Genomic DNA, 17,564 nt, shown 5'->3' with positions numbered 1-17,564 from the left:
TGGTATGGACCCTTGGTATTATTTGACCTTAATTTTCCATCCCATATGCACTTTTCCTTTTGTGAAACTGCGTGCATACGTATACACACCTTTTATTATGTGTACCCGAGTGTATATGCAACTTGGACTAGCTTAACCAACGTATACAACTTAAAACATTCTCTCAATTTCTTGATTCTGATCTATAATCCTTTGTCCCATCATTCTGTTCTTCTGTGCTATTACTTTGTTACCTCTAAATAGACCTTTTACAATGTGAGTTGACATCATACATCACTTTATCATTTCTGAACTGACCTGTATGTGGGTTGCCATTAAGGAGAACACATGTACCATAATTCCAACACTAGCCTATAGCTATATCTAGCTTTAAGGACAGATCTAGCTTTAAGGCTTGATCAAGCCCACAACTTAATCGAGCTTTAAGGCCGTTGATCATGATTTCCAAATGGCTTCTGTTGGTGGCTAGATTTAGATACTTTTACTCACCCTTTTACCCTATTCGTTTTACCCATTTCACACCAATAATGGTTAATCGATATCTTAAAACGCACAGGTATACCTCTTGTCATGGCTTTATGGATTATTGGTCAATGAAGCATAGTCGTAGGGGATTATTACTTAAGCGGCTTGCTAATTGAGTTATTTCTGCAAATTTGAAGGAAGAATGACCAGGACCGTGATTCACTAAATGATACCGTCAAAGCTGGCAGTGTTATCCTTGAACATTGGCTGCAACGGTGAATCAATCTCTCGATTGACACATTGCTATCTTTTACATTATGTTTCTTTCTGAAAACCACCATGTAATTAAAGGCAGACAACGTTGTAATTCTAGGAACTTTATTATTGACAAACTGTATAAATTAGAGTTGCGGGTTAAAGCTATGGCTGTTAAGAGTTGTTAAGGTTACATGAGAAATACTCTAACTCTGAGTCTGTAACAACATACTTATAATATTTATTTAATTAATGAAAGTTTGATCTTCTGAGCATATTGTGATTCGTTGATCTTGCCACAACCCTAATCAGGGAGTTGGGCCCACTCTCCTGACCAGGTGTTGCTGAATTAGATGTGTGTTTAGGTTTATTTTTGTGAGTTTATTATTGTTGTGAATGTTTATCAATGTGTTTCTATGAGTCCTAATTGTTGTTACTCTTATTGTCGTTACAATTATTACTTGTTGTTACTCTTGTTGCTGTTACATTTATTGTTTGTTGTTACACATTGATGAATTTATAATTAATGTTCAATGCTGGGTAGGGAAACTATGGCCTGCATATACAGTGCACGATAGCTTGAAATAACTAGTAGAACCCCAGGTTGAAAATTAAATGTGGATTGGGTGAATTGCATGATTCATACTTGAACACCAACATTTTGGCACCGTTGTCAGGGAGGCTATCAAAGGCACGAAAGTACGACTAGTATTGACCATAGGACTGATCTCTCATCCCGGGGAAGGAAGCTTACACCTTGCTCTAGGTCTTGAGTATTAGATCGTTTGGTTGTTTGGTTTCTTGTTTTTTTTAGGATTTCTCTCTCATCCTGGGAAGGGAAGCTTTATTTTTCGCCCTCTTTCAGGTCCTGAGCTTGATTTTTGTGATTTGTTTATTTTCTTTCTCTTGTTTTCTTTAGGGGCCACTCTCTCATCCTGGGGATGGAAGTTCTTATCCTGCTCTAGGTCTTGAGATTTTAATTTTCTTGAATGTTTCCCTTTTATTTCCTGATTGTATGAACAGAGACACCAATAAAAGGGGCAGAGGGAGACCCCCGAAAAGAAAATGGGTTGATTTAGGCATAAAAACACATATCCAAGAGATCATCTCAAGGGCTGAGTCTAGAGCATCGTCACGAGCTATTGTTAGGGTAAGATCTCATATGAGATCTAGAGGAAAATCAATTTCACAACTCAAACCCCCCCAATAGCAGAAGTGCAATTCGGGGAAGAAGAAGTAGCAAGCAAAGGATCTGAGGAACTACATATTGTAAGTTCAGAAGAAGAAGACTTGAGGGAATTCTCTAAACCATTTGATCGGGGAAGTGTTGTCAAACAATCTCAACTATATGTTACAGAATAACCAGAGCCAGAACCTGTTGAGATTCCGAGTGAATATTAGAAGATATTCATGGCTCATCCAAATTCTTCGATTGAATTCCCAATTAGAGATATCAGAGGTGATGTGACTATGAAGCCTATTCCTTTAACAACATTACCTAATTTCCATGGTCTTTATTCAGAGGATCTGGAAACATTCCTCTTTGAATTCGATGTTGTTTGTCAGGGGTATGATTATATCCCTGATGCTCAGAGATTGAAGATATTCCCCGCTACTTTGAAAGGAATGACTTTGAGATGGTTTATGGGTTTAGGGGGAAAATCTATTACCACATGGGATGATATGAAAATGATTTTCCTTTAGAAATATCATGACTACTGCAAATCCCGAGATGTAAAGGAAGAAATTTTTAAGATTATGTAGAAAGAGGATGAGAGTATGGAAGATTTTGTGGAACATTTTCAATATAATTTGCAGAGATCAGACCATAGTGACTTGGATAATAATATCTTGAAGATCATCTTTCTCAAAGCAATGAGGGAGGAATCTCAGGAGCTATTGAATGTAGTAGGGAAAGGAGATATATCAAAGGAAGAATTTGATACCATTTTTAATTTATGCATCAAGTGTTCACAAGGAGATGCGAGACAGAGGTAGGGAATCTGAACTCTCAAAACATCCAGTGGTGGAGCTAAAAAGGATGAAATTGGGAATCTGCTAGACAACCTAAGAATCGATATCTTGAGCACATTATCATCGCAACTAGACATGTTGCAGGCGAAACAGAGGTAGATGGAAGCAGAGAAGGCTATGTCTATTTTCTTCCCTCAATGCAGGAAGAAGCATCCATTGAAGGAATGTCCATTAAATTCCGTGGAGACTTGTGCGATATGTGAATAGAGTCATTCCACTAGCACTTGTCTGTCTCTTCCTGGATTGAAGGCAGTCTTTCATGGAACAAATGAAGAATCAGATCAGCTTTATTTTATGGGATCAAGGAAATCATGGCAACCACAGTTGCCAAACATGAATCAAGATATGCCTCAAGACCCATCTTAGTATTTTAATAATATGAATTTTGGTTAGCAGTCTATACCCTTTTCACCTTCTTGGCTGCAGTCTTACCAATATCCAATGCCATAGAAACCATGGTGCCCTCAAAATTATTCATGGTCCCAGAATTGGCGTGGACCTCCTCCTCCTCCTTCAGGACAATTCTCCCAACCTATGCAACAACAACAGCTACAACTGCCTACTAATGTGCCCACTAGTAATCCTCCTCTTCATCCTCAAATACTTGTCCAATCCAATCCAAATCCAAATAATAGAGGGGCTCAACAGGTTGAGACACTCAACCTCCCTGCATATAGTATTTCCACCATGGAATGTAATGAATTAAATCTTCGATCTGGTTAGGTGGTCAATACTCAGACTTCACCAATAATTGTTGAACACATCGATGATGAAGTCTCAGAACCAGAACATAGAACAATAGGGGATGAGCCATCACACATTCCTATAAAGCAAAAAACCCCTTCACAAACTATTGCTACTAGAGGATGTCAAACTGGTCCACCTTATCTAGAGAGATTATCTTTGAGCAAACAAAGTCCTCATCCTGAATTTGACTTTCTAGGGGAATTGCAGAATTTATTCCTTAAAATTTCGTTACTTCAGCCTATGAAGGACATACCGATTTATGCTAAGACAATTAAAGAATATTTTTCTAAGAAACCTAGCAGAAAACCAAAGGACCCACTTACTATTCATGTCATGGGTAAATTATCAGATATAATGCTGGGGAAATCTGTACCTGTCAAATACGGGGATCCTGGGAACTCGATTCTGACAGTACAGATTAATGGGGTGGATATCCCAAATGTATTGGAAGATTTGGGGGCAGCGATTAATGTTATAACCTCTGCAATCGTGATTACCTTGGGTCTGTGGAACCTTAAAACAACTCCCACTGTCCTAGAATTGGCAGAACGGTCTACTATAAGACTGGTAGGGAAGCTGGAAGATATCACTATTTCGGTACACTTATGGTAGTACCCCATTGACCTTTTGGTTTTACATACCCAATCCCTAGTCGGTGGACATCCTTTGATTTTAGAAAGACTTTGGCTTTCAACAGTAGATGCTTACATTGGGTGTCAGTCTGGAAACATGGTAATATCCAATGGGGAAGTTACAAAGAGTCTTATCCTTTACCCCCCTGTAGAACCAAGTTCATCAAATAAACCCAGATTTACCTTGATACAAAAGTCTCCACCTACCAAAGAGCCTGAATCTGAGAATGAAGGAGTTAGACCCATTCTTACCATCATTGAGGCTCTCTTTTTTAAGGATGAAACAAAGGACGATGCCATTAGCACCTTTCTCAGCAGTCCCAATTCCATTTCTGATCAAACCCATCAGCTGTTAGAAATTGTCATGAGTTGCAATGTTCATGAAGATATTGAACTAGAAACAAAAGTAGAAAACATTCCTGAAATTGTACCTCGTAATAGTGTTCCTATAGAAATTGAACTAAGGAAAACATTGAATATTAATCCTGACCTTTCACACTCCTAATCTGAACAACTACTCAAAGTCCTTTGGGAGCATAAAGAAGCCTTTGCCTGGGAGTATACAGATATGAAAGGAATCCCTGCTGATTTATGTACTCATCATATATACATTAAAGAGGAATGTTGACCTATTAGGAAGCCACAAAGAAGAATGAATCCTGCCTTAAAAAACATTGTCAAATATGAATTACATAAGTTATTAGATGTGGTTTTATTTATCTGATATCGGACAGTCAATGTGTTTCACCGTTGTTCATTGTTCCTAAGAAGAACGACAAGTGGCAGATTTGCATTGATTACAGGTAACTAAACAAAGCAACTCAGAAAGACCATTTTCCCTTACCCTTTATTGACCAAGTTCTTGATACATTAGCCAGGAAGGAGTTTTTCTCCTTTCTGGACGGGTTTAGCGGATACAATCTGATACAAATAGCTCATGAGGATCAGGACAAAACTACCTTCACATTCCCTTGGGGAACCTTTGCCTACCGAGTCCTTCCATTTGGCCTCTGTAATGCACCTGCTACCTTTCAAAGGGCAATATTAGGAATTTTCTTTAATCTAGTTAATGATAGTGTTGAGATTTACATGGACTACTTCACCCCATATGGGGAATCCTTTACAGAAGCTTTGAAAAACTTAGAGAAAGTACTTGAAAGATGCAAGCAAACGTATGTTTCTCTTAGTACAGTCAAATGTCATATGATGATGAAAGAAGGAATAATGTTGGGACACTTGCTTTCAGCTGTAGGAATTCGAGTTGATCCTATGAAGGTAGAGGTAATATTAAAATTTCCTACACCTAAGACATCGACACAGGTACGCAACTTTATTGGTTATGTTGGATATTATAGGTGTTTCATAGAATTTTTTTCTAAAATAGCATTCCCACTTTTTCAATTGCTACCTAAGTATGCAAAATTTGTGTGGACAGGTGAATGTGAAGCAACTTTTGTATAAATCAAAGAACTAGTTTGTAAGGCTCTGATATTACGCGGTCCTAACTAGCACTAGTAGAAAATGGTGAAATTAGTGACTAGGTGACTAAAAAGGTTAGTCACCACAACTTTTCCAAGTGAAATACTACAAAAAATTAGCAATATTAAGAGACCCAACTAAAAACGACTAACATAAATGACTATTTTAGTCACCAATTAAAATATACGACTAGCTAATAAGTAATACTACTAAAAATGACTAATTTAGTGTAGGAAAAAAAATATGACTACCTAACAAAAAATACAATAATATGAATTAGTTGTTTATGTTAGTCATTTTAATTGCGTCACTTTAACAATCTAAAATTACAAGTCATAGGGGATTCAAAGGTTTTTTTAGATTGTGTTAAGAATAGCAACAAGAAATGCTAAAAATAGCATTCAGAATATTCCAATTTTAATTTGTCCTTGAATTAAAATTCGAATTTAGTCTCACCAGCTGCTTGAAAAATAATTAATTAATTCATCTTAAGTTAATTAGTTGGAAAAGTTCAAGCTAGAAGTCTTTGTGAAGTCATGCAACAGTTATCCCTTAAATTAAGGAGATTATCCCTTAATTAAAGAGATAAGAATGAGTTGTATTTGAGTTGTAATTAGTTAGCTCAGTTAACTGAGTTAAGTCTAGTTAAATTAGTTCCAAACAGTTTGAAGAACTAATTGTGAGTTCAGTCAGTTAACGCATGCATGCATCAAACTAGTGTACTCCAGATAACTGAAGATTCTCTCATAAATAACTCATGAATGTCTATTCAGAGAAAGACCCAGTTGATATTAAAGACAAGGACATTGTACTATCAGTTGCATGAGCTTTCCTATAAAGGAAACTCATCCATGTAGAAGGAATAAGGTTCCTTGAGGATTGTGCAGTTTTACAGGGTGTGAGATCAGTGTGAGTGATCAATGTTACACTTGGTAACAGTAGGATCACCCAAGAGAAACTGTGCAAGGAAATAAGAGGCTTGGAGGGTAGAGGATAAGGTTTTTGAGAAGCCTTGTTTGCCTGTGAGCATCTAGGAGGATTGTACTGAGCGCTGGCTAGCTGTGAGAGCTAAAGCTTTGTGTAATCTTGATGTATTTCAACCTTGTATGATAATACAGATAGCAGGGTTTTGAGCTAAGGCTTTCCCCAGAGTATTCTTCTGTGTTTCATATCCATTGATTCTGCTTCTCTGTTATATGTGTTCTACTTGATCTTGCTCAAATCTATTAAGCTTACGCATGTTTGATTGTAGAAGTAGATTAAAGTATTTTTCTTTAGTTATATTGCATAATCAGGTTAATCTATAGTTAGAGTTTCTACATGGTATTGGAGCCAAGTTTATCGGAGCAGTGAATAGTATACGGAGAAGAGAATTCGAAGTTTGAAGTTTGAGGTTGCAGGTGCAAATCGAATTATTATCATACTTAAAAAATAATAATAATAATAATAAATAAATATTGAGATGGGTCATTATGCGACTAATTGCCCATCGAAGAAGTCCAAGAAGGGATCCTCAGAAGGATCGGAAGGTGAGGCATTAGCCTCTTAGTTTGAGATGGACTTCACCCTCATCACATGCATGGTGTCATCGATGATGGGTTGTGGTTGGTTTCTTAACAGTGGAGCCTCACTCCACATGACCGGCGATAAAAGTTTATTCAGTACCTTGGAGGAGAAAGACCTCAAGATGCGCATAGAGATGGGTGACGATGAAAAGTATAGTGTTTCAGGAGTGGGCACGGTTTCTTTTAAGAGGGAGCATGGAGCTCTCATCACCTTGACAGATGTGAAGTATGTGCCTGGACTGAAGAATAATTTGGTATCGATTGCGATGTTGGAGGACAAAGGCAATGATGTTGTCTTCAGTAAGGGAAAGGTTTTCCTTAGACACATCACCACGAGACAGGTGAAATAGATCAGTTCTCGAGTCAAGAACCTGTATGCTCTTGAGGTTCAAGATGCATGCAAAGCCTTGAGGAGCAAGGCAAATGTTAGAGACTTGGTTGTTGAGAGGGAGAGTAAATTACCTCTCAACATACAGTCCCAGAAGAAGTCTTAGACAATTGTGGAGGAGCCACAATTGGAGATGCTGAGAGGAGACCAAGTGGAGGCATCCACTCATGCAGAGACCTCCAGTATGGGGAGATTTTGAGCCAAGTCATCAGAGGGATCACATGCAACCATACCTCCAGGTGTGAGGTGGGGCGATGTGAAGTGATAGTCCCAAGAAGGATGAAATTGGGTAGGGTCCATTGAGAGGTTTTATCTCATGGATTGTACCTTGCTATGGGAGCCCAAAGTACATAGTAGCGGGAGGAATCAGTGGAATTGATGCAGTCAGAGATCAAAGTGACAGAGGCTAGAGTAGTCAGATACTGAAGAATGCAGAGAAGGATTGACAACAGTGCAGAAATGCTGAGTCAGCAGAAGCACAAAGTTTTCAGTTGACAGAGGCAATAGCAGTCAAAGACTTTGATGGCAGATGCATCATTCTGATTCGGGTTGGATGTTTTTTTCTTTTTTCTGGAGTTGCTAGAGCAACAACACTAGAGAGAAGTGTTGCATGTAGAACATTCGAAAGGTTCAGGATTGGGATCGAGTTGAATTCCTTTCTTGTTGAGAGGGAGTGTTGAGAATAGCAACAAGAAATGCTAAAAATAACATTCAGAATATTCCAATTTTAATTTGTCCTTGAATTAAAATTGAGAATTAAAATTCGAATTTAGTCTCACCAGCTGCTTGAAAAATAATTAATTAATTCATCTTGAGTTAATTAGTTAGAGAAATTCAAGCTAGAAGTCTTTGTGAAGTCATCCAACAATTATCCCTTAAATTAAGGAGATTATCCCTTAATTAAGGAGATAAGGATGAGTTGTATTTGAGTTGTAATTAGTTAGCTCAATTAACTGAGTTAAGTCTAGTTAAATTAGTTCCAAACAGTTTGAGGAACTAATTGTGAGTTCAATTAGTTAATGCATGCATGCATCAAACTAGTGTACTCTAGATAACTGAAGATTCTCTCATAAATAACTCATGAATGTCTATTCAAAGAAAGACCCAGTTGAGATTAAAGACAAGGACATTGTACTATCAGTTGCATGAGTTTTCCTATAAAGGAAACTCATCCATGCAGAAGGAACAAGGTTCCTTGAGGATTGTGCAGTTTTACAGGGTGTGAGAGCAGTGTGAGTGATCAGTGTTACACTTGGTAATAGTAGGATCACCCAAGAGAAACTGCGCAAGGAAATAGGAGGCTTGGACGGTAGAGGAGAAGGTTTGTGAGAATCCAGGAGGATTGTACTGAGAGCTGGCTAGCTGTGAGAGCTAAAGATTTGTGTAATATTGATGTATTTCCACCTTGTATGATAATACAGATAGCGGGGTTTTGAGCTGAGGCTTTCCCCAGAGTATTATTCTGTGTTTCATGTGCATTGATTATGCTCCTCTGTTATATGTGTTCTCCTTGATCTTGCTCAAATCTATTAAGCTTCCGCAACTTTGATTGTAGAAATAGATTAAAGTATTTTGCTTTAGTTATATTGCATAATCAGGTTAATATACAGTCAGAATTTCTACAGATTGGGTGAAAGGTTATACTTCCTTGTACACTTCTTTATTGGATCAAAGGATGATTAAAATTATGGAGCTTATTAGAATCTTTAGGGTCATATCATTTGATCACATTCACAGGGAATCAAATTCAAAGGTTGACAAATTATCGAAAAGGGGAGTGGGCCAACACCTCCTTTTGCAACATGACATGACCACCTATATATGTTGCAACAACCTTTCCAACTTATTTAGTTGGTTTCACATATATTTCACATTTCTTCTTCGTCTTGCAAAGTGGTAGTGCTAAGGAGATGGTATGAACTTTGATCAGAGAATGTTCACTTAGTACCACTACCAAATTTCCTTCATGCAACTTGCATGATGGTAAATGGATGAAATTTGAATGTTACAAATGTGTAAGTAGTCCACATTCAACTTTGGTGTCTTCATTGTCCTTAGTAACAATGACAAGTTTGAATATTTCCTTTATTTATCATCGCAAACACATAATTCTTTGTTGTCCCAAACATAGTTAATATTGTTGGTGTATGATATCTTAATTGTGGAATGGTCTCTTGATGATGATAACGAAATCTCAATCTCCAATGCTCATGAATACGATGAATGAATGATCTAATGCCTTACTTGTATAGACAATTTATGATTCATTTTCTATTTTTATTGTGTCATTGTATATATGCTTCACTAGCATCTCATGCTATATGGTTAATTGAGCAAGCTTTATCTTTCATTTTTCAAGTATAATTTGGTTGCATGAATAAGCATAGTTGTGTAATTAAAATCATTCAAAATTTGTTAATAATTCATGGTTTGTTTGACTATTCGCACACTTATCCCTCACCTTTTACTTTGAGAGCGAGTAGTGTCAAATCACTAGTATTCATTAAGGAACTTCCTTTCATTACTCAATGACCTAACTTAGCTCGATATTTAAGGATTCCCCCCTAGATAAGGATATCCTTCTTGTAGTCTAAAGAGTGAGAGAAGACCACCAAGATGACATTGGGTGGCTTACTTGATGGGTGGGGTCAAGATTTTTTTTTTCTATGATATTGTTTGAGTAGAGATACAATTTAGAAAATTATTACAAGAATATTAGTTTCCTTTATTTCCATCACCTAAACGACTTCCAATAAAATCATGTGCTTTTAATAAAATATAATTTTGATAAATAATTAATTCAATAAAATTAAAAAAATAAGATTTTTTTTTTTTTTTTTTTTTTGTATATGAGAGAATAGACAACTATAGCATGTTTGTACTTAAGGGTCGATTCTATCCACTACCACAATCACCTCCAAGTGTACCCACACTGCCTCACATGTGGCACACTGAGCTAATCGAAGTTTAAACCAATAACATCATAAGAAATGCCTTAACAATCCATTCTATCATCAACTAATCTACACCATGGGGAAATTAAAAGTAACTTTTAATATTAAAATATATAGCCAATTGATTTTATTTGAAAATAAATTTTAACATCTAATTTGAGGAAACTTCGTAAAATAAAATTTAATGTGAAAAATGTTAAGTAAAATAAAGTTGGGGTAAATTATAAAAATAAAAATAAGTAAAGTGAAATATAAAATTAATAATTATAATTAAGGCAATGGAGCAGCTATCAATGGGGATGGAATTGACCCTGCAGGACATGCCAAACTACAAGAAAGAACTACAGGTCATCCAGTTCCAGTTGTGCAAGAAGGACATTCACCTAGACTATATTCAAAGGCATATCCCTTGTATTATCGAGCTGGCAGAAGCACCAGGAGACTCAGCTGAAGACTCGGCCCCGGTTGACTCAGCCTCAGAGGATCAAAAAGAATAGTCAGGTTCCTGAATGTTTTTTTAGTTTTTAGCGGATAACATTTACTTTTATTAATGTATGCTTATGATAGACAGAAACTCAGACTCTTATCATGATATAGATGTATATATAGCTTGGGTAGATTGCCTTAAACTATATTACTTTTGGATGGCATATCACGAGGATAGGTGGCCAACAAACTTGGTTTCCCATTGGGCAAGTTGAGGCCACCTACCTCATCTATGTGGTGTAAACTTGTCTTTTATTAATAAAAAATAGACGGTCCTACCAAGCTTTACAATTTTTTTTTAATAATTATAATTATAATTAATAATTCAATCATATTACTCCTAATTTACCAAGTGTTAGAGGCATAAAATGTCTTCATATACAAACCTTTTTTAAAGTGAAAAGAGATTTGATCCCCTCCGCCCTTGGTAAATCCAAAATTAAGATCTAAAAGTAAGATATATCCAAGCTAGTTTTATATAAATTTATGTAATTGAAAGTAAAGAATTATTATTTTAATGAAAAGTTACTTTCAAAAATATTTGTAATTTCCTCAATTTTAAAATATAGCCAGCCTAGTTCCATCTTAACTTCGGATCTATCAAGCAATGAGAGGGATCACATCTCTTTAGGTGCAAACCTCTTTTTTGAGTGCAAAACTTGAGGAAAGGTTTGTACCTCGAGAGATTTGATCCCTCTCGGTGCTTGATAGATCCAGAGTTAAGATGGATCTAGGTTGGTTTCAGTCATGTGCGGCCAAAGAAAATATAAAGAACATATGATTAATTTTATCAATAATATGTAAATTAATCTAATACTAATATAATCATTTTAAATATGCTAATATGTCTCAGATTAATCTGTATATTTTAATTTTAAATTTGCTTAGTTGCCTTGGTTTGTTGTGATGATAATAACTTTAATGATGACAAATGATGAAATATAAATTTTTAATGTAAAGGTACAATGTAATAGTGTTGAATGATAGAAAAAGTGAATAATAAGAATATAGTCAATTACAAATAGTCTTCATTGTGGTTAATCTAAAACTATTTTCTTCTATTATTCTTATTGTCACCCTTTTTACTTTTGTCATATTTTCATATTGATTGTCATATTTTCATATTGATTATATGAAAAGGAAAGGTTAAACCATAAACCATAAACCATTTAAATCTTTAGCTCAATCTATTGTAGTAAACAACATTCCTTGTCTCTCCTTCTCTCCAATATTAATAGGTTGAATTACTATAACAAAAAAATCAATGTACATTGTCAATAATTTTTTATGCTTACACTAAAATCAATGCACAATGTTAATCCAATCACTTTAAAATTAATGTACCATCATACATCCAATTACATCAAGACAAAAATCAACATTTACACTGAAATTAATGAATCTAATGCAAGCAATTAAATAAGATTAGAAAACAACATTTACACTAAAATCACTGCATCTAATGAAAACAATCAAATAAGATTATAAATCAACATTTACATTCAAATCAATTCATCTAGTGCACGTAAGAAAATTGGATTATAAACCAACATGTACATTGAAATTAATGGACCTAGTGCAAGTAAGCAAATAGGATTATAAAGAAACGTCTACACTGAAATCAATGCATCTAGTGCAAGCAATCAAATAAGAATAGAAATCACCATCTACATTGAAATCAATGCATTTAGTGCAAGCAATCAAATACGATTAGAAATCACCATCTACATTGAAATCAATGCATCTAGTCCAAGAAATCAAACATTATTAGAAATCAACATCTACATTGAAATCAATGCATCTAGTGCAAGCAATCAAATAGGAATAGAAATCACCATCTACATTGAAATCAATGAATTTAGTGCAAGCAATCAAATAGGATTAGAAATCATCTACATTGAAATTAATGCATCTAGTGAAAGTAATCAAATATCATTAGAAATCAACATCTACACTAAAATCAATGCATCTAGTGCAAGAAATCAAATTGGATTAGAAATCATCGTCTACATTGAAATCAATGTATCTAGTGCAAGAAATATTCTTCCCTCTCCCCCTCCCCCCCATATATATCTATATCTCCCTCCATCTCTCCTTATTTTCCACTCTATCTCAACCCCCAAAACACACATGCTATTTCACTTCATATCTATCAATCTCTTTGTCCCTCCCTTCCTCTCTCCATCTCTCTCTTCTTTCCTCTCTTCACTTTCCATCTATATCTCTATCTCCATTTGCCTCTCTATATCACCGCCAAAACATACAATCTATTTCTTCAATCTATCTAGCTATCCCTCCCTCCTCCTCCTCCTCCTCCTCTCTCTCTCTCTCTCTCTCTCTCTCTCTTCCCCTTCTCTCCCTCTCCCTTGCTTCTATCTCTCTTCCGTACTTCTTTCCTCTCTCCCTCTCTCTCTCTCTCCACCTTTATCTCTATATTTATTTCTTCTTATCTCTCTATCTCTCCCCCTCCAACTCCATCTCTCATTCCCTCCCTCACTCCACTCTCTCACATCCTCTCTCTCTTACTTCCTCTCTTTCTTTCTCTCTCTCTCCCACTCTCTTACTCTCCAGCCTCCAACTCTGTTACTATATCCCTCCCTCTCTCCTTCTCTCCCCCATTCTCTCCATTTATCCTTATTTGTCTTTATCTCAACCCTAAACATACACAATCTCTCTCCATCTCTCCATTGTTACTCGCTCTCTCTCTTCACTTCTCACTCTCTAAGTATTTCATCTTCCCTCCCTCTCTCCCCCTCCAAATCCATCTCCCTATCCATCCCTCTCTCCTCCTCTCTCTCTCAAATCTTCTTTCTCGTACTTCCTCTTTCTCCCTTTCTCTCCTACCCCCTCTCTCTTCCCCCATCACTCTCTCTCTCTCTCTCTCTCTCTCTCTCTCTATTTTCCCTCTAATCCTCTCTCTTACCCCATCACTCTCCTTCTCTCTCTGAAGTATTATATCTCATTCTTCCTCTCTCTCACTCTCTCTATCTCTCTCTCTCTCTTCCCCCATCTCTCTCTCTCTCTCTCTCTCTCTCTCTCTACATATGTTACTATATCCCTCCCTCTCTCCTTCTGTCTCCTTCTCTCTCCCTCTCCCCCCTTCTCTTTATCTCTCCTTATTTATCTCTTTATCTCACCCCTAAACATACACTCTTTTTCTCCATCTCTCTCTTGTCAGTCCCTCTCTCTCTCCACTTCTCACTCTCTATGTCTTTCTTCTTCCCTCCCTCTCCCCCCCTCCAAATCCATATCTCTATCCCTCCCTCTCTCCTCCTCTCTCTCCTCCTTCCTCTCTTACCCTTTCTCTCCTACATTTATCTCTCTTCCCCCATCCCTCTCTCTCTCTCTCTCTACCCTCCAATCCTCTCACTATCTCCCTCCCACTCTCCTCTCTCTTCCCCCTCCATCTTTGTGTCTCCCTCTCCCTCTTTTACCCTTCTCTACCTCTCTCTCTTTTTATTCCTCCTTTCCCCTCTCCTTCAGTTTATCTCCATCTCTCCCTTGTCACTCCCCCTATCTCTCCACCTCTATAACTTTATGTCTTTGTTCTTACCTCCCATATATATAGAGTTAATATATATCATGATATATTAATATATATTATAATATAACAAATTTAATATTGGATTAAAACAAAGTTATTATATTTAATAATATCAATATTATGATATATTAATATGAATATTAGATTTAATAATAATAATCTTTTAATATTAATATTGTGGTTAATAGTATTTTTTGCATGATATTAATAATAATTTGGCCCATGGTATTTTTCCCATAGGCTTCACCTAAATAAAACCTATTTTTTGAGTGTTAGTAAGTGTAAAGAGGTTTATGGAGCAAATATAAAAAGAGGTTTTATTTATTTACCATACCTCTTATTTATTTTTATTTTTATTTATTTATCATATTTCTTTTATTTACAATGGTATTTGGCCCATAGGCTTGGTATATAATTAGATGTTGATTTCTAATCTTGTTTGATATGTTTTTATTTATTTACCATACATCTTTATACCTCTTTTATATTTATTTATTTATCATACCTCTTTTAAAAATATGGTAATTGGCCCATGGTATTAATAATTATGTGTCCCCTAGGATCCACCTAAATAAAACCTATTTTTTGAGTTTTCATAAATATAAAGAGGTTAATGGAGTAAAGATAAAAATAGGTTTTATTTATTTACCATACCTCTAGTTTATTTTAAAAAAAATTATTTACCATACCTTTGGAGTAAATATAAAAAATAGTCTTATTTATTTACCATACTTCTAGTTTATTTATATTTTTATTTATTTACCATAGCTCTTGTTTTTTACTATTAGTAAACCTCTTTATATTTTAAATTTATTTTGTGTTTATACATAATAATAATTAGATTGATTTTTAAATAGGGCCGACATTAGATTAACAATGTTAAATGTTAAATATTACATTTACATTTACATTTAAGTTTACATGTTTACGTTTTTATGCCAGATCTACCCCATGGGCACAATAATTATTTTATTTTTAATCTGAAATTACAAATAACTTTGAAAAATACATATAAATAACCAAAAACAATTTTATATTAATTAAAATAAAATAAATTTCAATTAATTGAAAGTTAAAATAATATTATTTGAATGAAAAGTTACTTTCTATTTTCAAAGAGAGTAAAGAGATTTGTAATTATTTTATTTAAACTTTGAATTACAAATAATTTAATAATTTAAACTGCCATAAATATGGGGTTTTGGGTGATTTTCCCTAAACCGTAGGGGTTATAGATCATCTTGCCTTGATAATTGGCAATGTAAAGGCATTGTTTTACATTTGGCACTCTTTCTACCAGGGTAACACCTATCCAAATTTATGAGAAGATATTTTAGTGGATCCATGTGTTTGGTGCCCCTAAAAACCAACATCTCAACCATCAGAGTGATTTCAGATTCTATGGGCATTGAACTAGCGATAGCTAGTTGGGAACTAGAGAAAGAGATGCAGTGTGCTGCTGAAACCTGGAAAAAAACTAATAGGTTTTTATATTTGAAGTTCCTTGTAATGGAAACCTAGTGGGTGCTTCAAATGTTGGTTACATGTTGGATGCCGAGGTTTCTTCGAAAGTGGGTCTTTGACAAAGTTGAGGAAACCTTCGGATGGATGCCGAGGTTTCTTCGAAAGTGGGTCTTTAACAAAGTTGAGGAAACCTTCGGATGGATGCCGAGGTTTCTTCGAAAGTGGGTCTTTGACAAAGTTGAGGAAACCTTCGGATCTGATGCTCAATTAATCTCACATTGTTGTTGAGCTAAATCAAATATTCAACTTGCAGAATGATTCATCCAATCTTTACACACTATGGCAAAGGTCAACTATCTTGCTTCTTGCTTCTTGGCCGATCCAGATACTTTGCTAGATCTGGTGAGTAACTCTTAACAAAGCGTGAAAAAACATTTCGTAATTAATTTTAGATTTTTTGAAGTATTTCCATATTATTTTTATTTTTATTAGATTACATGTGTCATCTATATCTGGAAGATGACAGTGGATGGTTCCAAACTTAGATTTGACATTTTTTAATTATTTAAATCATATTTATTTGATTTTTTTGGAGCTTCTCTACATTATTTATTTCTCTTGGGAGATCAGATCTTCCATATATGTCTTCAAAAGCTTGACCCAGAAAACCATTATCCTTTTTCTCTTAAATGTTTTATTTTTTTTGGTTGAATTCAAATTGAAGATATCGGTAGACATGGTTTTGAATGCAACTTTAGCACCATGGCCAAACACGCAGGAAAGCATGGCTGGCTTAAAGGTTTTTTCAGGTTGCTTCTTCCGTGGTAAATCCCATAACAATTCAAGAATTTTAAAAATAATATTTGAACATTTTAAATGTAATCCCTACATTGATCGCAAAGGAAATCTAGTAAAATTGTTGAAGCAATTGACTGTGTTAATAATATGGAGAATTATGGGCAGGCTCTTCGAAATTTTGATGAATATAAGTGGAATTTGAAAAGTTAAAAATTTACTCATGTAAATTTTACTTTTACTTTGCATATAATTTCTGCATATAATCTTTGTTCAAGGAGTAGATTCATTATTTAATCTAAAGAATTATTGATTTACCATAATTATAAAAAAATACATAAAATGAATCATTGCAAACTGATAGTCATATTGCAGATAGCGGGGTTATCAAGATCATCTACAAAATATATGTTACAACAATTGAAGCACCTAGAAAAGATCTACGAGCCATATGCATTCTACGAAGGAAGGTGAATTATGTGCAATGGAGATGAAATACAAATTTATTGGTGTTGTATTGTTTTAAACATTTTGATTGGTAATCAAGAAGCATACATTAATAATTTTTTTAATATATTTGTGTAGATTCGATACAATTCTGAAAAATTGTTTCAAGAGCTCTCTAAAGATGAATGAGACAATTTCGGATTTGATGTGAAGATGAACTAGATAGTTTTGGATTTGATGTTAAGATTATCAAGTGGAAAAATTACATCGGAAATATTCATATTCCCTAACTTGGTGAATATATCCTAA

The 17,564-nt window shown here is 35.1% G+C and overlaps 1 protein-coding gene across 1 annotated transcript; it reads left to right on the top strand.

The window, feature by feature from the left end:
- The first annotated feature begins 3,741 nt into the window (after positions 1-3,741).
- On the top strand, positions 3,742-4,113 carry LOC149216654 (uncharacterized). The gene has a single exon (XM_089390033.1). It carries the CDS (start codon positions 3,742-3,744, stop codon positions 4,111-4,113), a length of 372 nt encoding a protein of 123 aa, XP_089246159.1.
- Positions 4,114-17,564: the final 13,451 nt, after the last annotated feature.

This window comes from Pinus tabuliformis, chromosome 1_1, assembly GCF_031772625.1.
Source record: "Pinus tabuliformis cultivar Carrire ecotype Pingquan chromosome 1_1, CPIR1, whole genome shotgun sequence".
In the NCBI taxonomy this organism is placed as follows: Eukaryota; Viridiplantae; Streptophyta; class Pinopsida; order Pinales; family Pinaceae; genus Pinus; species Pinus tabuliformis.
Note: the sequence above shows the minus strand (reverse complement) of the source record. Positions and strands in the feature narration are given on the sequence as shown.